Source organism: Cyprinodon tularosa, unplaced genomic scaffold, assembly GCF_016077235.1.
Source record: "Cyprinodon tularosa strain WSP-4 unplaced genomic scaffold, ASM1607723v1 ctg663, whole genome shotgun sequence".
In the NCBI taxonomy this organism is placed as follows: domain Eukaryota; kingdom Metazoa; phylum Chordata; class Actinopteri; order Cyprinodontiformes; family Cyprinodontidae; genus Cyprinodon; species Cyprinodon tularosa.
In genome coordinates this window covers 73,523-98,593 of record NW_024039411.1, presented here as the reverse complement: position 1 = coordinate 98,593, position 25,071 = coordinate 73,523, and the positions used below count along the sequence as shown (strand labels likewise).

Genomic DNA, 25,071 nt, shown 5'->3' with positions numbered 1-25,071 from the left:
CACAGTCAACTGTCAGCTGTATTATAAGAAAATGGAAGTGTTTGGGAACGACAGCAACTCAGCCACGAAGTGGTAGGCCACGTAAACTGACGGAGCGGGGTCAGCGGATGCTGACGCGCATAGTGCGAAGAGGTCGCCAACTTTCTGCAGAGTCAATCACTACAGACCTCCAAACTTCATGTGGCCTTCAGATTAGCTCAAGAACAGTGCGCAGAGAGCTTCATGGAATGGGTTTCCATGGTCGAGCAGCTGCATCCAAGCCATACATCACCAAGTGCAATGCAAAGCGTCGGATGCGGTGGTGTAAAGCACGCCGCCACTGGACTCTAGAGCAGTGGAGACGCGTTCTCTGGAGTGACGAATCGCGCTTCTCCATCTGGCAATCTGATGGACGGGTCTGGGTTTGGCGGTTGCCAGGAGAACGGTACTTGTCTGACTGCATTGTGCCAAGTGTAAAGTTTGGTGGAGGGGGGATTATGGTGTGAGGTTGTTTTTCAGGAGCTGGGCTTGGCCCCTTAGTTCCAGTGAAAGGAACTCTGAATGCTTCAGCATACCAAGACATTTTGGACAATTCCATGCTCCCAACTTTGTGGGAACAGTTTGGAGCTGGCCCCTTCCTCTTCCAACATGACTGTGCACCAGTGCACAAAGCAAGGTCCATAAAGACATGGATGACAGAGTCTGGTGTGGATGAACTTGACTGGCCTGCACAGAGTCCTGACCTCAACCCGATAGAACACCTTTGGGATGAATTAGAGCGGAGACTGAGAGCCAGGCCTTCTCGTCCAACATCAGTGTGCGACCTCACAAATGCGCTTCTGGAAGAATGGTCAAAAATTCCCATAAACACACTCCTAAACCTTGTGGACAGCCTTCCCAGAAGAGTTGAAGCTGTTCTAGCTGCAAAGGGTGGACCGACGTCATATTGAACCCTATGGATTAGGAACGGGATGTCACTTAAGCTCATATGTGAGTCAAGGCAGGTGAGCAAATACTTTTGGCAATATAGTGTATGTTGATATATTGACGCGGTATCGATCTATTTTACTAACAAAATCTCACAAGAATTAAATAGTCACGAGAGTTTGTAACAGAACGATGAAATTTCACCAGATTTTGAAAGTAAAATAGATCGATACCGCGTTTTTAAAAATCTATTTGATATCAGCATATGAAAATATATTTGAGTATATTATTTTTCAAAGTGTCAGAAATGGATAACAAAACTGCTATTTTCAATGACTACTTATTTTTGTCCAGCTTTAACATCGGTATCGATATCGGTTATCGGCTACATGAGTTTTAAAATATCGGCATACCGGATATCGGACAAAATCCCAATATCGTGGATCCCTAGTGAATTTTAAGTACGTATGCTTCATTTATAAAGCGCTACATGGACTAGCCCCTCCTCCTGTGTCTACTCTGTTCAAACCCAAGACTTTAGGCGGCCTGAGAAGCAGGGCCTCCTCCAGAGGAGACTGTGAGGTTCCTCACAGAAGAACGTTTGGTCAGAACACTCTCTCTGTGAGAGCCTCTAACATCTGGAACAGTCTTCCTCTGCACATACGGGAGAGCCCTACACTGATCAGCTTTAGAGCTCGACTCAAACTACAGATGGAAACAAACCAGTCATGGGACCACTAAACTCTTAACATTTCCTTGTGATGCTTATATTGTATATTATATGTTCTTTCTTATGTATTTGCCTGCCTAGGGACTACAGATGAAAACTAGTTTTGTAGCTATAATCCGGCATATTAACATTTGTTTTTATACTGATGTTCATTAATGTGCTTTGTCCCTTTTCAAATAAATAAATAAATAAAGATGAAGAGGGATTTTATTTGCTTTTAGCGTCACAAGTCCAAGATTACACCAAAAATCAATGAAATAATGACAAATCTACAATTTAGAGTTTGAAAGTTAACAGGAAATGGTTGTATGTGAGTTTTTTGGGGGGGGTCACCTGTATATAAGAAAAACCCTCACAACATGAAACATTCAGAGAACTTTTCTACAGTAGATTGCATCACCTGTTGATGAACTCCTACCAATTAATCAAGAGGTGAGGAGGAAGTGAGGGTTTAGTCGGATTAAGCCAACATTACAGATCAAACATTGGTGTTTAGGGGTTGAACTGTACGGGGAATGTGCCTCATTAGAAATGTGTTTCTACCTTGCTCATCCAGCAGCTTCTTGGCCAGCTCCTCGCTCTCCACCTCGTCTCCTCCCTCCAGTTCAAGAGGCTCATCTGCGATGTCCAGAGCCTCCAACTCCAGCTCCAGATCTTCTGTGGTGCTCGCATCTTTTCCTTCTCTGCCATCTGATGAGAGGAAATCCTCAGAAAAAAACTCTGAAACTTCCCTTGTTGCATTTCTGAGTTAAGAACCTCATACCTTTGCTGTCCTCTTTGTCTTTGCTCAGGCCGCTCTTCTCGTTGTCCTTGAAGAGGATCGCAGGAACGAAAGCCTTCAGGTCTATCAGGTTTTCGTAGAAGTTACGAGCGTCTTCGTCCTCCCAGATCCCCCCCTCCAGTTCGTACTCCCCAGGTTTTCCCGGGGTGAAGATGTCGATGCCGGGGCCGTGCTCTGAGGGAGAAAACAGACGTCCATTACACATGTTCATAGGTCTCAGTGATGGTGTGTGTTGATCGGACGCATACCTTCCTGGACAGTCTTGTCCTGCGGCAGCTCAGGCATGTTTTCATCCAGCAGGTCTGCCAGGGAGTGAGTGTTGGCCAGCAGCTTTTGGTAGGATGTAGCAAACTCCTCGTACTGCTTGTGCCTGTCCTCGCTCAGCTCCCCTTTGGAGTGCAGGATGCGGCTGAAACAGATGAGAAGTCAGACTAAACGGCACGAAGGAGGAAGATGCTCTAGAAGAACCACTTACCGGTTCTGCCTCTCAATGTTCTGCAGCTCCCGGTGGTCCTTCTTCAGATGCTTGGTCAGGGAGGTGAAGTACTCCCGCAGGAGGTTCTGGAAGGGCTGCTGCTTCTCTGTACTGATGATCTCGCTTGGAGGGAAAGTCAAGCAGAACTTCTCTGCGACCAGCTTCACCTTTCGGGGCACCAGCCCGGCGATGTCATCTCCGCAGTGCTTACAGAAGCTGATCACCACCGAGACGTGGGTGTGCGTCTCCCGGTCCGTGCCGATGATGTTCTTCAGCTGCTCGTAAATCAGTGACAGGCCTTCTTTGTCGGTGAAGAGGCCGACGATGGTGAGCTCGGCGATGAACCGCAGGTCTGTGCGCAGCTTGCTCACGTTCGGCGGCTTTTCCTCCTTCCTGGCTTCAAAGTGCTTCTTCCACGCCTGCAGCAGCAAGGGAGCAAACTCCGTGTAGCGCTGGTGGAAAAGGGAGCACAGGTGGACGGCGCAGCCCACGTCCGAGATCTTCAGCTTGGCCTCCACCATCGAGCTGACGGCCTCACCGATGTACTTGCTGAGGTTGAGTGAGGAGAAGTCGTTGGAGAGCACATCCCGCTGCTGCTCGGTCAGCGTGCGCAGCTTCTTCACGAAGGCCGTGTTCTTCTTAAGGCTGGAGTCCAGGCGGCTGAAGAAGGCCTCCTCAGGTCGGCTCTCGTGGGCGTTCTGGTTCTTGCTGCGGAGTTCTTTCCGGCTCTGATGGCGTTCCCAGGCCTCCTGGTGCAGCTGGTGGCCCTCCTGCTTTTCTCTAAAGCAGGACAACAGGAGGAGGATCAGAGAACGCTGAAAAGATTTTCTGAGCCGTGGTAGAACATCGGTTTGACATTAAACAGAGCAAAAAGCATCGCAAGTTAAGAGCCATCGCAAGTTAAGAGGTTCCTGAACAACCACAGCACATCCTTCAACGGCTGAAGGATCCAAACATGAGAGAAATACATTTAGAGGTATTGGTGTCTATTAAGACTAATTATAAGCAGAGAAGGTCCCAGTTTGTCTGCTTTATTTTTTATAACAGAGAAATTTCTGAAGCATAAGAAGAAACTTTAAATCTATCTCTTATTTTACAATTAGACAAAAATTTAAGAGTCTTTTGACCTGTTTACATCAAATATCTGTTTACATTTAAGTCTGATTTGATTCCTGAATAGAAATAAAAGTAGGAAATGGACTGAAAGATCGTAACTTTATTGGACCTGGATGGGGAGTGATGAGTCTGAGTTCCATCTCTAACAGTAACTTACTTGAGCAGCGCCGCCTCCTCCTCCCGCTGTCGTTTGGCTTCATCTTCTTCAAGCTTTCTCTGCAGCTCCTCCTGCTGCTTCTTCTCCTCCTCCTCCTTTTTCTTCAGATCCTCCTCTGCTTTCTGCTTTTCCTCCTGTTTCTTCTTCCGCTCCTTTTCCTCTTTCTTCTTCTTTTCCTCCTCTAAACGCTTTCTCTTCTCCTCTTTGCCAACATCCTTTTTGCTGCTTGCTTTCGCCTCTTCTTTGGCTTTGTCTCGAGCAGATGCAGGCCTCCTCTCTTCATCTATATCCTTCTCTTTTTCTTTGTTGCTGAAGCAGCTAGCGTCTTTTTCATCCATGTTTACTGAGGGGTTTCACTCAGCAGATATACTAAGGATGGACAACAGCATAATCAGATTAAAAAAAAATAAATAAAAATTTTCAGATTCCTTAAAATTTTAAATATAGAACAAAGGTATAAACTAAAGACTAACTGGATATTTGTTCTCCTTTAAAGATAGAAAATAACAGGAACAATTAATAAAGAACCTTTGGAGTCTGATGAACTGATCAGACTAACAAAGGCACCCAAGCAGCATGGAGCTGATCACTAACTGGAATGTCTCAGCTTTATGGATTAATTCCCTAAATGATTTTGATCCTAAAGCAGCTTCAGGCAGAGTCATTGATGATTACCTTTGACACAAATTCACGCTGGTAAGAGCCGAAAGGAACCACAGAGTAGTAAACAACTGGAATTAACAGAAACTAAACCAACCCAGATGATCTGGTGAAGCAGAAGAACACTCATCTACGAGGTTAAATGTGGGTAAGACGGGTTGTGTTAAGGCTACAGCTTATTTTTAGTAATCTTCTGATCTCTCGATTATTTTGGATCTTCAATAACATGACTGCAGCATTAAGCCTTGGCCATTTTTGCTCATATAAAACATGCAATTTATTTATACCTATAATTAATGACTATATCTTAAATTCTACTACAGGCGGATTAATAATATTTTAGATTAATATAGACAGTCCTTCTCCTGCTGGTATGAACAGGGATGATCAGAGAGCACACCTCTGTAGAGTCTGATCAGCAGATAACCTGGGTCAGGAAACATTAATAATCTTTTTAAAAAATGCTTTAGCTCCTAATTCTCCCATTTCCAAAGTTTTAGGAATAGTTAAATCCTTCATCACCACCATTATGTGCGGTCAATTCAGCAGTTTTTAATTGTTAGCACAAATTCAGATGAATTTCTCACACATATTTATTCATTGATCTTTGGAACGACTCACCCTGATAGTCCCCAGAGAGAGGAATAAAATCATGAGGAAACATTTAAATATATGCAGACTTGGTTTTGAATTTAGGACTGATGTTTTTTAATCATCATTTGTGACACAACCTGCCAGTGTCAGGATCGATTCCACTGTGGTTTGGATCTAATAAAGTTCCCCTCAGTCACCATCCGTGTCGCTGATTTCCCTCTCTTTTCAGTATTTGCGTATGGGATGGAGGTGGGTGAGGGATTGCACATTTCCAAACAAAGTCTGTTTTTAAAAAATTACACCCTTTATGGTGTTCTGTGTGTACAAAAGTTTGATAAATGAGGCCCCAGATCTGTATTTTTTAGTAAACTTTTGTCTGAATTGTCTGTTTTATTGCCTGCACATTTGATCATTTTTCATCCACTGATATATTGACAGTTTTTATTATATCGTCTATTCTTTTATTGTCCTATGTGTGGCCTTTCATTTTGTAAACACCAACGTGATCTTGGGCTACAGATAGAAATTAGCCTCTATGGCTAACTGGCATATTTAGACGTGAATTTCATGCACCCATGTTACATGAATTGTCAATTTTTAAATAAATAAATAAATAAATACATAAATGCTGCAGGTGTGCTTTTGTTCCACAAATGGCATGTTTCAGTGTATGGATATTTCATTTAATTTTAAGTCTATTATGTTACACCATTAATCTGATACAATTTTTTAACCACATAAAGAACTACACATCTTTAAGATTTTGGCTTTTAAAGCTAATTAATTTCGATTTAATGAATCCTCCAAACAGTAAATATATCACGAATAAAATCAAAATAAAGCCAATTATGAACTGAATTGTTGGATCTGTGTTTGTAACCAGCAGCCAATCATTTTTAAGTGTGGGACAGTGGAAGATTAGCAAACATCTAGCAAAGAAAAACATATATTTTACAAAACATTTAAAAAAAAAGCCTGTTTTGCTTGATTTAGTTTGATTTCATTTAATCTTATAAAACTTGGATGTTGATGAGGCGAGACTCTGAAATTTACTCGTTATTTAAACATTCAATCAAACAAGACATTAATATTTTAAAACTGTTATTTCCAAACATTAAAGTTACTTATAGTCTGAACCATTGACTTTCGACGTTATCAGGAAGCGACTAAATAAACCGCCTATTAATCATTGACCTTAACTGTAGTGTTTACCCCAGAAAGATTTGCTCATTTGGGACTTAACAGCTAGATTCATCGAAGTGCTTTCACTTCACTTTAAAACCGACAAGCTGCAGAATTAAAATTTATATAAAAATTCATGAGTTAGCTTTAGCATTAGCTATAGCGTTGAAGGAACCGACAAAAACAAACGTTTCTGCGCCCCGGTAAAGCGCATTAAGCTGTGCCAATTCAAACCTTAATAATAAAAAAGCCTAAAACAACAGATAAAGGTAAATAATTAATGTAAATGTGGCTTCAAAATGAAAATGTTCACCTACTGATTGCTTCAAAACAAACATCGTTGAATGGTTTCCAAGTTAACCGACGCAGGACCCTCTGAAATTGGTGCGATAAGTTATGCCTGATTGAAAACATAGCAAATTAAACAAACTCGGAATTTTACTTTCAATCCGAAGCGATGTGTTTGTATGAATTCGACTTCATTGTAAAATGTTATTTTTAATTAATTTGTTTATACTATAGCAAACTGAGTTTGTGCCAGCTGGCAATCTTTAGGGTCGCTTGGTGTTGTGTGCTAGCATTGGGCTAACACTGGGCTAGCCTTATTACGCAGCTAGTTTTTAACACTCTGCATCCTTTAGCAATAAAATACCACAAATATGAAATAAATTAGCGACACATACAACCAATATTAAGAAATTTTGAGTTTTAAATTTTTAATCACTCTCTATTTCATTATATAAACAATTCCACCAGATATGAAATTCTATAAAACTTTAAATAGTTTATTATCATAATTAGCAATATTTAAGAATAATTTTGATGTTCACTATATTTACATCCTTTAAAATGCCTTCTTTTTTTGCTTTACAAATTATACTTAATTTTTTTCTAATCAGGGGCTGCATAGTGGGTAGTTCTGGGTTCGATTCCCGGCCCGGGGTCTTTCTGCATGGAGTTTGCATGTTCTCCTTGAGCATGCGTGGGTTCTCTCTGGGTACTCCGGCTTCCTCCCACAGTCCAAAAACATGATTTTTTGGTGAATTGGCTTCTCTATATTCTCTTAGGTGTGAGTGTGTGTAAATGGTTGTTTTTCATGTTTGTCTCTGTGTTGCCCTGCGATAGACTGGAGACCTGGAGATAGGCACCAGCATCCCCTCACCACCCCAGCAGGGATAAGCGTGACAGATAATATATGGATGGAATAAATAGAAAAATCTATCTATATAAATACCCATGTAAACACCCTGTGTAATAACCAGTGGTGTCAAAAGTACACATATTTGTTAAGTATAGATAGATAGAAGTATAGATACTGCACTTTAAAAAAAACTCTGGTAAAAGTTGAAGTATCAACTTGACCTCTTTACTCAAGTAAAAGTGAAAAAGTATGTGCTCCAAAAACTACTTGAAGTATAAAAGTATAAAGTAACCTTTAAAAAAAAAACAGCCAGATGCCACTAGCTCAATTTTTTGACTATTTCTATAAATTCTCTGAGATAGGGCCAAGGATGAGGGAGGTCTTGTTGGTCTCCGTCTCCCGATACGCTCTCGCCTGTTTCCGACCTTTCAGACATTCCAACATCTTTTTCTGAATCCCACATTGTAGCATGGCATAGACAATTCACGTTAGCAGTTTGAAGAACACCTGCTTGCTTCTGATGATTTCCTTTAGCTAACCAAGGAGTGTTTGCGTTCTATGACTCATCCAATCACACTAGCTTTCACTAGATGTGGGTGGAGCCAATGATCTGCATTGGATGGAGCACATGACGGGAAATAAAGATTTAGAAACATTAAACCGAAGCCAAGAGTAACGAGTAACGATTGTTTTAAAAATGTAAGGAATAGAAAGTACAGATACTGGTGTGAAAATGTAATGAAGTCAGAAGTAGGAAGAAAAATAAGTAATGTAGTAAAGTATAGATAACTCAAAAGTGTACTTAAGTACAGTAAAGTTTTTTTTGTACTTCGTTACTTTACACCTCTGGTAATAACCCTGTATAATAATCCTACTATAATAAAAAAAAGCTGTCAAATGTGGACGCGCTGTATATACTGTATATATCCCATGGACCTTTTTCTTCCTTTGGTACATTCTTCTTCTCCTTTGACTATTGGAGCTGATTTAACGAGTTAATTTGTCAACTATGAGATCAATAAAGTTAATCAATCATTAAAAAATCTTGAAAGTCCAAAAGATATTTTTAAATGCACATGATTGGGCCGCTGTGTTCCTTTAGGTCATCAGGGGTTTTGGACTGAGCCCTCTTATTGCTTAATACTGAATCATGAACTTTCCCCTTTAGCTGAGCCTGTGAGGCCAACAGAGACTGAAACGATATTCTGGGTTCATTTCTGACCCTTTTAATAAATCGATGAGTTTGAATAAATCTGGCAGTTCAACTCCTCCTGAGAAGGCTCAACATGTTTCCCTGATTGCTCCATTTTTGGATAAAAGTTCTCAGTAGAATCAAAACCCTACAAATGGCTTTAAAATCTTTTCAAGACAGATAGATGCCACTAATAACGTTTTTTTTTTTTTATAAGTTCTTACATTTAGGTAAAGGATTGCCTGAAAAAGTGCAAAGATAAACCACCGGGTGTTGATGAACTGGATGTCAGACTTCTCAAATTGGTTGCTGATGAAATCGCTCCTGTAATTACTCACATTATTAATTTAAGTTTTATGTCTTCAGTGTGTCCACAAGCCTGGAAAACAGCAAAAATAATCCCATTACAGAAAAATAAGAAACTGCCCTTTTCCAGTTCAAATAGTGGTCCGATAAGTCTACTACCTGTGTTAGGAAAAATAACAGAGACCATAGTATATGAACAAATTAATAATTATCTGTCGATTAATAACATAATTTGTCACTCTCAACATGCTTATAGAAAGGCTCATTCTACAGCAACAGCACTAATTAGTATGTCTGATGACTGGCTTAGGAGTATTGAAATGAAAGATATGGTGGGAGTTGTGTTTCTAGATTTTTCAGCTGCTTTTGATTTAACTGACCACCATCTGCTATTAGAAAAACTTTCCTGCTATGGTTTTGAACAATCTGCACTTACTTGGTTTTACAGTTATTTAACTAACCGGTCGCAAACGGTATATTTTAATGGTGCATTTTCGGAAAAACAAACTGTAACATGTGGTGTACCTCAAGGGAGCTGCCTGGGTCCTTTATTATTTTCAATATTTACAAATGACTTACCATACATACTCAAAAGAACTAAAATAATTATGTATGCAGATGATTCCACTATATATACATCAGCAAGAACAAATAATGAATTAGAAATTATTATGAATAACGAACTAGTGGGAGTGGATAAATGGGTGAAAGCAAATAAGCTGGTATTGAATACAGCAAAAACTAACAGCATGATTGTGAGGTCAAATTACAACGTAAACAGTAATCATATATTGAATATTAATATCAATAACGTCTCGATAAGGAATGTACATGAGTCCAAGCTTCTGGGAGTGACAGTGGATAACACATTATTATGGAGAAAACATATTAATAACATGATTGCAAAGATGGGTAGAGGAATCCCAGTCATAAGAAGACATGCAACCTTTATGTCCCCACATATTCTTAAAATGATAATCCAATCATTGATTTTATCTCAAATGGATTACTGCCCAGTCGTTTGGTCAAATGCCCCTGGAGAGATGCTAAATAAACTACAACGTGTACAAAATAGAGCTGCCCGAATAATATTGAAGTGTGATTTAAGGACAAATATAACAATGCATAAAAAGTTAAACTGGTTGTTGGTTAAAGACAGACTTTCATACTCATTGACTGTTATTATTAGAAACATATCTGTATTAAAAACACCTTATATGTTATTTACAAACCTTACTTTTAGTTCAGAAAATCACGAATACATGACTAGGCATGCAACTGAAGGAATCTTTAGTTTGCCTAAAGTAAAGTCAAATGCCTTAAAAAGAACTGTTATGTATAGAAGTATGAGAGCATGGAATTTACTGCCGAATTACATTAAACTGATAACTGATTTAAGGAAATTTAAAAAATCATTGAAAGAACATTTATTAAATATAGAGGTAAAACATGATTAGGACTGTCTTCTTCACTTGTGTGCTTTGTAGTTTGTTTTGATTAGTTTGGATTGTTTCTGTTTATGTATATGGGTATATATGTATATATGTATGTGTATATGTGTGTATGTATATATGTATATGTATAGATTATGGGAGATGTTGTTTTAATGTCCACATAATTTTATTTCATTTGTAATTTTTTTTATTTCATGTTTTGTTGTTGGACCCCAGGAAGAATAGCTGTAGCTTGCTACAGCTAATGGGGATCTTAAATAAACTAAACTAAACATTTCTCTAGAGAAGGGCTTGATGTTTTAAAGCTCTTAAAGCCTACTTCATGTTGTCTGACAAGTTCTATTGAACTGCTTGATTTGACAGTCTTGTGTGTGTGGAAGGTGAAAAGTGGCTTTATAAAAATGTTTATCTAATATTTTATTGGTCATCATGAAGGTAGGTTGAATTAGAAAGCATTTCTTCTCTTGATGAAGTCATTTTAAATACTTCTTTTTTTTTAATGAATCTTAATGTTTAATAATCTGATTCTAAAAATATGATAAAAAAAACAAATATCTGTAGGGTGTAAAAAATACCTCTCACAGTACTATTTAAAAACTTTATAAAACCAGAGAAAGAGGTGATATAAAAGTTTATTTCGTAAAAAAATCGGTTTTAAGATAACATCTTTAATTAATTATGTGAATCTAGGGACTAAACCCAGTTAACATGCACCAGAATTTCTATTCTGGAATCAATGGATGTATTTCAATTCTACGAATATAAAAAGAAAAGGTGAAAAAACAGCATAGTTGCAGCAGAAATTCAGACATTTATTGCAGATCATTGCAAATTCTGACATTATTATTCATCTGAGCTCAGCTGTAACTTATCATGGCATCCAATCAGAAGCCTAGAAGGTACAAAACACATCTGAAATGTTTCTGACCAGGAGGAACAAACTATCATTCAATTTATACTACGTAAAAAAAAGGAAACAGAAATAAACTGATAAAAAAGGAAAAACCTCAGCAGCTGGTCATGAAGCTATTGATGTTATAAACGATAAAAAATACATTAGACTAAACTATTAATATAAAGAAACTGGTATAAAAATTAAGAGTAATAAACAAAATTGTGTTCAAATGCTCAGTTTCAACAAAGTTTATACTGTCAAATATTTTGCAACCTAAAGATTAAACTCGTTAAACACGCTCCAAGTCAACATCCAAATCACTGAGGAGGAGATAGAATCCCCAAACAAAGAATCGGCTGCACACTGGAAAAAATCAAAATCTAGATAAGTCATTTTTTTCTTAAAATAAGTGCATTTGCTCTTGGATTAAGGTAGTAAAAGAGAAATCTTGCCAATGGAACAAGACAATTTACACTTAGAATAAGAAAACACAATAGCATTGTTTAATTTCAAGTGCATATTATCTAATTATCTTATTTATCAGAGTAAAAATACTCATTCCATTGGCAAACTATCTCATTTACCTACTCAAATTAAGGGGAATTACACTTAATTTAAGACATTTTTTCTTATTTCTGGATAATTTTTCCAGTGCATTGCATCGTTTAAAACACTTGAGCCCAAATTCAGCCAGAAAGAACTGATTTGCAGACACATAATTCATTTTTTCTTAAAATAAGTGAAATGTTTTCTTGAATTGAGAAGGTAAGTGAGACACTTCACCAACAGAACCAGATAAATTACACTTAAAACATTAGATTAGCTTATTTCAAGTGCATATTAATGAATTATCTTATTTTAAGAGTGAAAGAAACTCATTCCAAATACAAAAATTGCAAATAATCTTATTTATCGACGGTTATAAACATTAAATTTAAGAAATGTTTACTTATTTCTAGATAGTTTTTGCAGTGCATAAACCCAGCCTTCATCTGGACAACAGTCCAAACTTTTTGGAACATTTTATAAACCGTTATTATATGAATCATCTGGGTCATTTTGCATTAAACGCTGCAATGATTTAAGAGTTTAAAGCTAACAGAGTTTTTTTTGAAGGAGGTAAATGAAAGCAATCAAAATGGACTAAACTGAATTTCAGCTAATACTGATTCTCATAGAAATGGGCCTAAATATCAACAAAGAGAGCTGGACAATTTTCTAACCCTCTTTTAATATTTGTAAATGTAAAGTTCTGTTTTTGGTTTTATTTTCATGTGGAAACAAAAGTGTCTTGGTTTAAAAAAGGTTAATTTGGGGTAAAGCCGGGGAATACGGAGGTAGTCCAACAGCTTCCTTTATTCTCTGCAGTGCACCATTATCACCGATAGGGAAACAGCCCCATAGCATGACTCCACCGCCGCCATGCATGAAATCTGGATGTGTTGTTAGGTTTTAATCAACGTGTTGCAAGGAGCTAAGCAAATTATTAACAGAAATAAGATGGGAAATCAAACTTTCCCATCCAGCTCTATAGATTTCCGATTTGTATGATCTGATGTGTTTAATATTTCAACATTTCCATCAAAAAAGGAATGATTTGACATCTAATTGGTAATGAGATTGCACAGCAAAAAATCTAAATCTAGATAAGTCATTTTTTTCTAAAAATAAGTGCATCTGTTCTTTAATTGAGGAGGTGAAAGAGACATCTTGCCAATGGAACAAGGCAATTTACACATAAAATGAGAAAACACAATTGCATTGTCTTATTTCAAGTACATATTATCTAATTATCTTATTTTAAGAGTAAAATTACTCATTCCATTGGCAAACTATCTCATTTACCTACTCAAATTAAGGGTAAATACACTTAATTTAAGAAATGTTTACTTATTTCTAGATCGTTTTTGCAGTGTGCCTGCAGATCTTAGCTTCTGTTTGCAGCATTTAAATGATTTTGTTTGGCCTCACAAACACTTAAAGGGGAACGTCCGAGGAACTCAGTGAAGATCCAGAACCAGGAAATGCAGGTTTCAGTGAGTTGAGAAAACCTCACGGAACATTTTCTACACAACTAAAGAATAAAAGTTCACAAGTTCAAACACCGGAGAGTGAATAAAAATGTTCAGTCGTAATGGCACCGTTACTTTGTGCCACTTATTACAGGTAGCAAAACAACACCGCATCATCATGCCGCCACCACCGTGCTTAATAGTTCTAACCAAAACAGTTTTGTATCACAGCTTCAAACTTCGGAATTAAAATTTCAGGATAAAATACGATGGTCTGAATAAAACTCAGGATTAGAACAATTCAAGAGTTTGATTTTGTAATTTCCCTTGCAGAAAAATGGATCCTAACCGGATAGGCTGTCCAATATATATATACGTTTTGTTGATTTCCATAATTTAATTATTGGATTAGCTCAGAAATATTACTTCTTTTATTCTGGCATAAATCATCTGATCTTAGAGATAAAGGGGAACCTCAAATAAAAAAAATAAAAAAAACAGTGTAGGAGCCTAAATTCACTTTAAAATAAAAGAGATTATTATTAAGTTACAATATGTACCAGAGAGAAAAAGGTTCTTATGTGTAAAAATATGCAATATTTCCAATTGTACTGACGTTCTTTCGCAAATTAGCGAGTTTCTGGATTTTATGGGTGTGGCCTCTGCTTCAGGGTTACACAGGTAACTACAGTGGAGTCTTCTTTTATTATTTTATTTTTCGATATTTCATACCTGTGTAGTTTATATTAGTTTTGCCTTACTGCCTCCTTTTCTTGTAGCTTGGATTGTTTCTTGTATTTTCTTTGGGGGAATTACAAAAATAAATAAAAATCAAGAATGTTTGGATGAATTGAGGTGAGAAATCCACAGTTAAGCACGGTGGTGGCAGCATAATGGAGTGAGGCAAACTTACAGAAAAGGCAGCCGTATAAAAAACTGATATAGTGATGAAGGTGGACTGGCTCAAACTTATTTAAATTCCCTTCAGAATTAAGAGCTTGATGCTTTAAACTTGGAAACAGGTGGAGTTTCAACAAGAAAAGGAACCAAAACCAGTTATAGATGAGATCAAAATGGCTAATAGTTAGCATCTTACCTTCCTAAAGCCTGTTCAGTGCTTTTAATCTAGATATATGGCAGAAAATAAGCAATTTAAAAAAGTATTCTAACTCTCCCTGAAGGAGAGGTCAAATATCCAGCCACAACAACGCTGATCGCAAAGACGGAATATTAGGGCCAGGCTAGAGAATATAAGAATAAAGTCATATATTTACTAGAATAATGTCGTAAAATCATGAGAATGAAGTCATAAAATTACGAGAATAAAGTTGTAACATTACGAGAATAAAGTAATATTATGAGAATAAAGTCACAAAATTCAAAGAATGAAGTCGTAAAACTAGGAGAATCAAGTCGTAGCATTATGGGAATAAAGTCTTAAATTACAAGAATAAAGCTGTATTTTATGACGACTCTGACAAGAAGCACTTTCTTCCCTAAAGTGAGGAATGTGGAGCATCATGTGAAGTTATACTTTAGCATCGGTTTAACAAATAAAGAAATCTTTTAGCAGCAGCATCAAACTGGGCAGGAGGTCAAAGTGGACTCTGGCTGCTGATTGGTGGAGCTGGTCGGCCGTCATCTGCTGGGCGGGGCTACAAGCTTTCTTTCTGAAACGTGTTGTGGTATGATTACGTTTTTCTCGTGACGTTACGACTGTATTCTCAAAATGAAAAAAAATCTTTTGCCTGACCCTAATACTATGGAGGATAAAAAGTGCCAAAATTAAATAAATAAATACAGTATTAAATAAATAATTAAATGTGTCAATAATTAATTAAATGTGGAATTAAATAAATGTGTCATTAATTTAATAAAATACGTCTTCATTTTATTAAAAATATATATATAATTATTTCAGTGTTCATTTAATTATTTCATGGTCCTGTGTCGCAGTGCATCAAAACCATTAAAAGAATCTGTCAAACTCACCCATCAAAGTTAGGGGGCGGTTATCTGTCACCTGATTGGTCACCCTGCACATTAAGGCCAAGTAAATCGATTACAGAGACTCGATTCCCGTTAACCCCGCCCCCTAACTTTGATGGGTGAGTTTGACAGATTCTTTTAATGGTTTCGATGCACTGCGACACAGGACCATGAAATAATTAAATACACACTGAAATAATTATATATATATTTTTTTTATAAAAATCAAGACGTATTTAATTAAATTAATGACACATTTATATATTTAATTCCTTATTTATTTAATGAATTACACATTTAATTAATTGTTTATCGCTGTATTTATTTATTTAATTTTGGCACTTTTTATCCTCCATATAACACTCCGCCGTAGATTGCTACAAAAAGCTGTGATTGAGGTACAGACTCTAAGGAACCTTTAAGCAAACATCAGTTAAAGGTTTTATGCCTTAAGATCCCGTGTCTCATGAACTTGACTGACAAAAGAAGTCAGTTCTTGTTTTAAAAAGTTGCAAAATCTTTCAGCTGTATGATCAATAAACCTCAGGACTTCCATGCCGATAGTGATCGGCATGGCAACGGTGTGCAGGCCAGGCAGCAGTCGGCGTGGACATCGTACTGAAGGCTGTCTTTAATAGATGCATAAAGTCCAGGAACCTCTGGCCATGACACCTTCATCGCTCAGTCCTCAGCTGGTAAAGGTCAAACACGTGATGATTCTTTCCTCTAAAACCATCCAGTTTGTCAACTTTAGTTCATAAAGTATATATAGGAAATTATGCAAACAGCTGATGCTAAATCTGTCCGCTTAAAAACGCTCTAAAGGCCCTCGTGCTGTTTTTGTTTGGAAATATAGACGCCGTTTTACAAAGCTAAAGGTTTGCAGTTTGAGTCCAGACGATGCTGCAATCACAGTCAGCTTCTCTTCATGTTTTATTCTCTGCAAAATGTAAAAACAATTATCTGAATGGGGGTTGATCAGCCTACGGCCTCTGAGCCAGACGACTCTTCCCCTCCTCCTGCTCAGCCAGCTTGAAGTAGGTGTAGGACAGGATTCCCGCCAGCGTGCAGAGGATCCCTAATGCCTGAGGGAGACACAGGAAGACCGAAAATCAGCTTCCAGCTGAAAACAAAGGTTTAAATCCACAGAGCAGCACTGAGGGAAAATCAAAAGAACCTGGTTGAAAGAAAGCGGGTCGTTGAAGAGCAGGTATCCTCCAATCAGAGTGATGCAGAACTTGAAATGACCAAACATGTTGTAGCTGATGAAAGGAGTCAAGGTAGCAACAGGGGCGGAGCTAGATGGGGTGCCAGGGGTGGCCATGGCCACCCTTAGCCACTCATTGGCCACCCCTACCATTTTTTTCTCCCCCTAATACAGACATTGGCAGCAGTAATACTATCATGAGGAATGTTTAAACTTATTAAACATTTTAATTTTTCATATATTAATAGTTACTTGACAACTAAAATGCTGTGGTTAATTATGCACAGCAAAATACTAACATTAAAGTTTATATATGAAGAATTCATGCTTTTTTAAGACCCTAATTTTGTGTTATATGGGGTGAAGAGAAAATTATGTCATCAAGGAGTTTTCAATGAAATCATAGATAAATAACTACTTTAATAACTTCAAAATCCATTGAATGTAGATATTAGTACATGTCATATTAATGCTATGCAGAACAATTTTTGATTAAAGTGGGTAAGTAATGACAATAGAAAATATGTTTTCCCCAGACATTTTGTCCATTATACCTTTTAGACAGCATGGACGTTTAAATATATTCATCTATTTGTAATCAAAAGGCTGCAGGAAAGTATAGTTTGTCTTCATTTAGAAAATATGGATGTTGTTCCTGTTGGAAAAAGTGTAAATGGACCCTGAGGTTCTGCCGCCTATCTGCTTTTGGCCACCCCTCAGTCCACTGACTGGCCACCCCTATTAAAATTTTCTGGCTACGCCTCTGGGTAGCAAGAACTGATGGAAACCTTTGAGCAATTTAAAATTTAAATCTCATAATTTCTCCAGAGGGAATAAAATGGCTGGACGTCTCCCGGTCAGTAAAAGGATACGTTACAGCCGAGGTATTCCCGATGATCCAGTAGATGGAAAGGTTGACGAGGAACGCCACCACGCCCGAGAACAGCACCGTCACCTGGTCAGCAAGAGAACAGCACTCTAAAGTCACAGACTTTAGGAGGAATGTGTAAAAAAAATGTTAAAATTTCCATCTGCTAGATGTTTGGTTTGCTTCATGTCTGACCAGAGCAGGTAGAGACCACGGTCCGAATATCCCACCATCTCCTGTTAGCGGCTCAAAACACGGGATGATCCCGAGGAGGAACGCCGACGACAGAGGAGCCTGAAACAGAGCCAACGTTCAGAACAGACATTACAGAGTAAATGAAGCACTATGGATCCCTGAAATACAGGAAATACGACCTACTGTAACCTCTGGATTAATCCTTTCTAATTCTATCTCAGCCCACCTGCTTTCTACAGCAATAGACTGGGATTACTACGGAAGACGGATGATTTCCGTCTCTCATTTACAGATCTTTATTTCAAAGATCCCGGTTTTTCTCAGAGCTAATGATAGACACTATAACTCAGTTACCATGGCTTTTGGTGGAGAAACAGCATATGGTTGCAGACACAGAAGTGTTGGTGTTTTTTGAAGCATATGGCGATCAGACCTTAAATTGTTCATTTTTGTACATGACTAAATGGATAGATGCCCATTAAGGTATTTCAAAGTCAAATTTTTGTCCAAAACAAAAGGGATAAATGCAAATCTGACGTCTTGCGCATATGTATTGACTATGGCTATGCTGGTCTGACGGGGTATACTGGTCTGACAGAACACCGGCGGCTGGTGGGAGTAGAATGGTGATGAACAATGCTTGTTGAACTAAATGGTGCAGGTACAAATGTAAAGGTTTTGGGCAAATAGAAACTCCACAGATCTTAATGGCAGAATTGATTATGCAAGAATGGAGGATTTGGTCCAGAAGTTGATTAACAGCAAGAATTGAAAGGTAATAAAAAAGAAGGGCCAACACTTTGAATATTGACTTCTTGTATGAACTCAGTTCTCAATAAAAGATTTAGATACTTTCGAAATGCTTGTACTAATATTTCAGTAAAACATCTGAAGCAGCAGACTCTGTGAAAATGCAAAATTTGTGTCATTCTCAAAGTTTTTTAACACTACTGTTAGACTTTGAAGGGGTGGAACCATAAAGCTCCTTCATTAAATAAAGGAAAAAATTTTTTTAATATTTTCCACAACGAATAGCCTGACTGTATAAAACCTGGAACTCAACGCTATTTCTGACAGTTTGAATTGAAAACGCTTCCTGGATGGAAGAGAAACGTCTTCAAACTTGGAAACAAAGTCTAGTGGATTGTTTTTTTAAAAACTTTTTGGAATCCAGATCAAGATGTTTAAGATCATCTAAAAGTATTCACACCCCATGCAGTTTTCCTCATCCATCTGTTTGAAAAGAACATCAGGTTTTCAATGATTTCTGTGATGCGACAATTAATTGCAGCTGACATCAAAAAGAAAGCAAAGCGATTGGAACGTTTCCATCTTAATCCAAAAACATAGATCTGAACGGTGCGGTGTGCATTTTTAGGGCACGTCTCCACCAGCTTCCAGGGTAAAATAGAGATGGCAAAAGTACTCACTTTCCGTACTTGAGTAAAAGTACAGATACTTGTGTTAAAAAATACTCTGGTAAAAGTGGAAGTACTGATTAAACTTCTTTACTCAAGTAAAAGTAACAAAGTACAGGCTTGTAAATGTACTTAAAGTATAAAAGTAAAAGTAGAAACCACTTTTTTCATGCCGTTGCCTACATTTTAAATGGATGTCTGCCAATAGGACTAGATCTCCGTTGTGTTCATTTTCAATCATCTCGTCGTCCATGCTACTATGCTAACGCCACCGCCACCAAGCTGCAATGATTTGCCGCCAATGAATACCGCCGAATCTGTCGATTCATCCTGTAGTGGTGCGTCAAATGCAACGTAGATTCCCATCCAGTTAGATTGAATTTGGTATTGATGACGTGAAAAATAATAACGGTAACTCCATTGAAATGATTCAAAACTAAAGTAACGAGCCAATTTTTTAAAATGTAAGGAGTAGAAAGTACAGATATTTGTGTAAAAATGTAAGGAATGGAAGTGAAAAGTCACCATAAAAATAAGTAGTAAAGTAAAGTAAAAATATCAGAGAAATCTACTTGAGTACAGTAACGAAGTATTTGTACTTCGTTACTTCCCATCTCGGGTGTAGAGGCAGCCGCTCTGAGATCAAGCACAGTTATAGTGGATTAGAAACAGCTGGATTTTAGCTACAGACTTTGACTAGGCCGTTCCGACATCAGCTGCCATGCAAAACTGTCCCTTTTAGCCCAGACTATGTTTAATTTAGTGGCTTACTTCTGTATCCCTCAGCATGATGCTGCCACCACCACAAATAGATGGGATGTGGCGTTTAACTACGGTGATGATTTTATACCTTCAAACCAAGGACATATTTGGAGAATATTAGCTAATCAAACCTTGAAGGCAGCGCTGATAAAAAAAAGAAGAAAAAAAGACTTCCAACTGGACTCTTTATGAGCAGCAATAAGCGACCTTCGACCTGCTGCAGAACAACATGGTACCGTTAAGTTTCTGCTTCAGGCTTCTTACCTGATAGTACAGCAGCTGCATGGAGTTCACCTGGAGCTCATGTTGTTTCGCTCCCACCCACTAAGAAACACAAAGACAGGCGGATATCAATCAATGGTTTAGTTTCCTGCTCTCTGGGTATCTGTTCAGTTACTCACCACTTGGTAAAGCGAAGTGACAAGAACCCCCAGCGTGGCAAACACCATCCCCAAGAGGTTAAAGCGGACATCATAGTAAGAGTTTAGTATCACCCCTAAAGTTATAGGCACCTGGAAAGACAGATTATTACAGTTATTTAAAGAAAAGAGCAAATTCCCACAGGAAAACGGCTGATTTCCCTCACTAGCGTTAGCTTAATCTTTGTGGAGAAGGTCTTCTTGTAGTAAGTGGTCTGGATGAGGATGATGACAGGCGTGGTCATGGCTTTGGCCAGCTGGTACGTTCCTATTGTGTTGTTCTGCAGGGAGAGGTTGGTGAAGGCCACAAACCCACAGAAGCTGAGCGCCAACCACATGATCCTGCGCACCTGGAGGCTCTTCGGAGAGAAGATGTCCATTTTCTGGAAAACGTAGAGTCCCAACCAGGTGACCACGAAATGCACCAGGGTGAGGGTCATGTTGGGGAAACGGTAGTGGACATAGATCCACTTGTTCATGAAGACGACGCAGATGGAGGAAAACAGGTTGACCAGCAGGCCGGCGATGATGCGCCTGTTGGCTGAAAAACCAAAGAGCTGCCCGGTCATGGTTCCTGATGTTCCCGAGCTCAACTTTTCCCAGGAAAGATTGGTAGGCTCAAAATCACAGACTAGAAACAGAAAAGAAAGTGAAAAGTTAGTGAGCTGACCTCTAGGGGGAAAACATAACAAAAAAGGGCATTTTTAAATGTTAAAGAAGAGATAGGAAAACTATTTCCACATTTATGCTAAAGGATGGATGACTGCACCAACATCTGGATGGACGGGGAACAGGAAACACATTTGGAGTAATTCATCTTTCACACATTAAGGTGGTAAATAAAGTCTAAAACTACAGAAATGTTCTGTACTATAAATAAGAAAAAACAAAAACAGGAAGACATTCAAACCAGAGCTTTGCTCCTTAAACACCTCACAGATCAATGCTCTGGTGTGAATAATGTCTTCCTGGGTTATTTTCTAGCTTTAAGTTAGAATGGCTCAAGTTATCCTGAGCTATCTCTTTAGTTGTGCTGCTATAGGCTTAGCCTGCTGGAGGACTTGGAGATCACTTTACAAAATTCTGCATTCTCAATTAAATTCAATTTATTTCTATAGCCCCATTCACATCATGTCATCTCAGGGCACTTTACATTATCATCCAGTCAGATTGACTCAAGTTTTCTATCTAAGGAAAACCAGTTGATCGCATGGATTCGAATACAATCCCTCGCTCTAAGCATGCTTGTAGCGACAGTGGAGAGGAAAAACTCCCTTTGAACAGGACGAAACCTCCAGCAGAACCAGGCTCAGTGTGAGCGGCCATCTGCTGAGGCCCACTGGGGTTCAAGGAGACAGAAGCAGACATAGAAAAAGAAGCATAGATACAAAAGGCAACTGTCAACCAGCTCCACAGGCGGCCCCGTCCAGGAAACACACAGCCAGGCAGACGAGCTCCGAGCCAGCTCCCATGTCAGAGGATGAAGAGAGCACATCCAGTTAGTCACAGTCAGAGAAACAGGACTACACTGGAAAACAGGCCAAGCTCCAACATCTAGAAACAAAGGTGTTGATGGCAGCAGCACAGCTGATATTTCTCTCCAGGATGGAGTCACAGCCAAACAGGAACAGACCAGATGAAGCTACTATGAGAAAAAGCAGAGAGAGCAGAACGTTAGAGATTGAACTAACAGATTCTGCAGAGTGGGAGAATAGAGATAGAATGAAGCAGAATGATGAAAAAGGGGTCCCTATGTCCTCCAGCAGTCTAAGCCTATAGCAGCAGAACTATAGAGACTATGGTTTCTCTCCAATATGTGTTAGTTTAGTGTTAGTTTTCCTGTTTATTCTGCTGCTCCCACTGAGAGGCTGAAAAACATCAGACTCCAGCAAAATGCTCTGCTTTATGTGTCCTTTGCTTGTCTTGTTCTCGAGAGCAAAAAAAAATTAAAAAATAAAGAACTTGAAATACAGTCAGAGCCTTGTCCTGATCAGAGCCCTGATCAAGCAGGGTTCCACCAACATCAGGATCTATTCATGCATGTGGTCTAGAGGTGGAGGCTTAGTGCTGACTTCACCACAGTTTCTGATTATTACTCTTCTACATGGATTCATTTTAAGTTATACGTTTATTTAAATTGGTAGAATCAGGAGTTTCCTAAACTTATGTTATGAAACATCATAAACAACTTTAAAATGAGCAGCTTTGGTATGAATTATAGCTTCATGTCATGTTTCTGTGTAACTGCCACGCATTAAGCAAACTTTACCTGGTGGTCTCCATCTCCCTCTGTCTCCCCCTGATTCTGATTCGGATCCGCTCCGACTTTTACCGAGCAGCTCCGAGTCTCTGTTCCCAGCGCTCCTAGATGCAGCCCCGGGTTTCCCTCTATGTACCCCTGCCGTACCTGTGGATTCTCTCCGCAGCTCCCAGACATGCAGCAGCCCGACTGACCCCAGCCTGGATCACCGGTTTGTTCCTGTTTCCTCCGCGGCGAAGAGCGGAGCCACAGCGGCAGCTAACGGAGCGGAGGAGAGGCGCAGAGATGGGTCACACAGAGAGAGGTCTCACTCTGTACCAGAAACAAACCCGATTACTTTCATCATATAGATAAGTTTAAAACAAAAATGCTTTTATTTATTCCTGTAATGGTTCCTGATTGAATGTATAATGGTTACATAAAGTAAAAATAATAATAATAATAAAAAAATCCTCACGCAACAATAATATGGAAATAATGGCTGAAAAATACGACTGCCATTCAAAGACAAAAAATAAATCGGAATTATAATGTTAGAGTTTAAAGTGGCAAATTTACGAGTAAAACACGAGATTATAAACATTCAAATTTAGGAGGAAACAATTAGCAAATGTACCGAAATAAATTGGCAAATTTACAAGAAAAAAAAATAATTTACGAGATTATAAAGATGCAAATTTATAAGAAAAATTTGCATCTTAAAAGTAAAAAAATTATGACAGTAAACTTATAAATTTACAAGAAAAAAATTAAGATGTACGATATTATAAACATTCAGATTTAGAAGGAAACAAGCAGCAAATGTACCGAAATAAATTGGCAAATTTACAAGAAAAAATAAATTTATTTACGAGATTATAAAGATGCAAATTCAGAAGAAAAATTTTTTAAGAGATTCACGTTTACTTTAAAAACTTCCATAAGGAGGCTATTAAACCCTCTAATTCCATCGCTAAAGCCTTCAAATAATGATGCATTTGCGTGTGCTTTATGCAGCATACTTTATGTGTGTTATAATTTCGCTTTGTTCCGCAAATCTATATGTTCAAATCTTGCAAATGTGCTTCTCATAAAATGTTTTTTCTTAATAATTTGCTACTTTTTCCTCTTATATTTCTACGTTTTAATGTCGTAAATTTGTGTGTTTTTACTCGTAAATTTGCGCGTTTATTCTCATAAAAATGCCCCTTCAAACTAAAAATGTAAATAAATTTTTCTTTTATTAAAAATGATCATATCACGAAAAATATGAATATCTGTTTGTCATATTTTGCCTGTTAGCTGTTCAGGTATGAAGGACCAACTCTGCCATATTTAAAAATAAATACAGAAATAAATAAATGCTCAATAAATGTATAAGCATACAATTAATTGCCAACAAAAAAGTGAGACATAAATGTATATAACTGTTAATTAGCTTCTTTATTTATTTGCCTTTGTAATATTTACCTTATTTATTTTTCTGTCCTTTATAATCTTCAACTTTATTTTTTAATTACTTATATTTTTAAGTATTTATTTATCTGCATGTTATTATATTTTTGTCTGTTTTATTCTTTTTTTACCTTAGTTATTTCTTCGCCGCTGTTTATTTCTCTCTGCCCTTTTTACATTTCTCTCTGCCCTTTTTACATTTCTGTATGCATTTCTATCTCATTATGCAAATGAGGAGGGGGTGTGTCCTAGAGAGTCAACTTCTGCTCATTGGTTGGCTTGGCTGTCCATCTTCTTAACTCACAGAGCTCAGAGTACTAAGTTAAATGTTCTCTTTTCTGTTGCTGTTGTTCAATAAAAGTACGTTTTAAGATCATTTGAGGCGAGAACCTTATACTTTTAAGCATCACCATATGGCCCATTCACAGATTTAATTCGTAATTTAAAAGAAAATGTGACGAACTTGAGAGGACAGCGGCACCAGCGGAGCTCCGAAGCTGACGGCAGCCAGGTCCGACCACAGCCCATCTGCAGCGGCCCTCTCTCGGCATAGCCGTGTGTGAAGCATGTTGGTTAGCATTTTACTACATCGGTCGAATCTACAGGAGGAGAGTCTGATGTCGAGTCTGAAGTCATTAGAACTTGAGTAGGGACTTTGCCAAACTTTGCCAAATACAACAAAAAATCGCCATCATAGCCTGGCTATAGACCTGGCTGCCGTCAGCTTCGGAGCTCCGCTGGTTGCCACGGTCCTCTCAAGTTCGTCACATTTTCTTTTAAATTAAGCATTAAATCTGTGAATGGGTCATATGGTGATGCTTAAAAGTATAAGGTTCTCGCCTCAAATTATCTTAAAACGTACTTTTATTGAACAACAGCAACAGAAAAGAGAACATTTAACTTAGTACTCTGAGCTCT

The 25,071-nt window shown here is 38.1% G+C and overlaps 2 protein-coding genes across 4 annotated transcripts in view; both read right to left on the bottom strand.

Annotated features, from left to right (window-relative positions):
* The window catches only part of upf2 (UPF2 regulator of nonsense mediated mRNA decay), a 28,414-nt gene extending 21,339 nt beyond the window's left edge, over positions 1–7,075 (bottom strand). For 2 of the 3 annotated variants that reach the window (XM_038267147.1, XM_038267149.1), the window contains exons 1-6: positions 6,919–7,075; positions 4,166–4,534; positions 2,893–3,672; positions 2,666–2,826; positions 2,400–2,591; positions 2,180–2,326 (exon numbers count right to left, since the gene is read on the bottom strand). In XM_038267147.1, coding sequence (XP_038123075.1) covers positions 2,180–2,326; positions 2,400–2,591; positions 2,666–2,826; positions 2,893–3,672; positions 4,166–4,503 — 1,618 coding nt within the window. In that variant the 5' untranslated portion in view covers positions 4,504–4,534; positions 6,919–7,075. Of the gene's footprint in view, positions 1–2,179; positions 2,327–2,399; positions 2,592–2,665; positions 2,827–2,892; positions 3,673–4,165; positions 4,535–6,914 lie in introns of all 3 variants that reach the window. The other variant, XM_038267148.1, reaches the window with a different exon arrangement.
* Positions 7,076–16,265: 9,190 nt separating this feature from the next.
* On the bottom strand, positions 16,266–22,982 carry slc35e3 (solute carrier family 35 member E3). The gene is made up of 8 exons (XM_038267153.1): positions 22,867–22,982; positions 20,627–21,090; positions 20,442–20,552; positions 20,305–20,364; positions 17,861–17,959; positions 17,670–17,752; positions 16,768–16,852; positions 16,266–16,675 (listed from the first exon to the last, which is right to left on the bottom strand). The coding sequence occupies exons 2-8, from the start codon at positions 21,026–21,028 to the stop codon at positions 16,574–16,576; spliced, it is 942 nt and encodes a 313-aa protein (XP_038123081.1). The 5' UTR covers positions 21,029–21,090; positions 22,867–22,982; the 3' UTR covers positions 16,266–16,573.
* Positions 22,983–25,071: the final 2,089 nt, after the last annotated feature.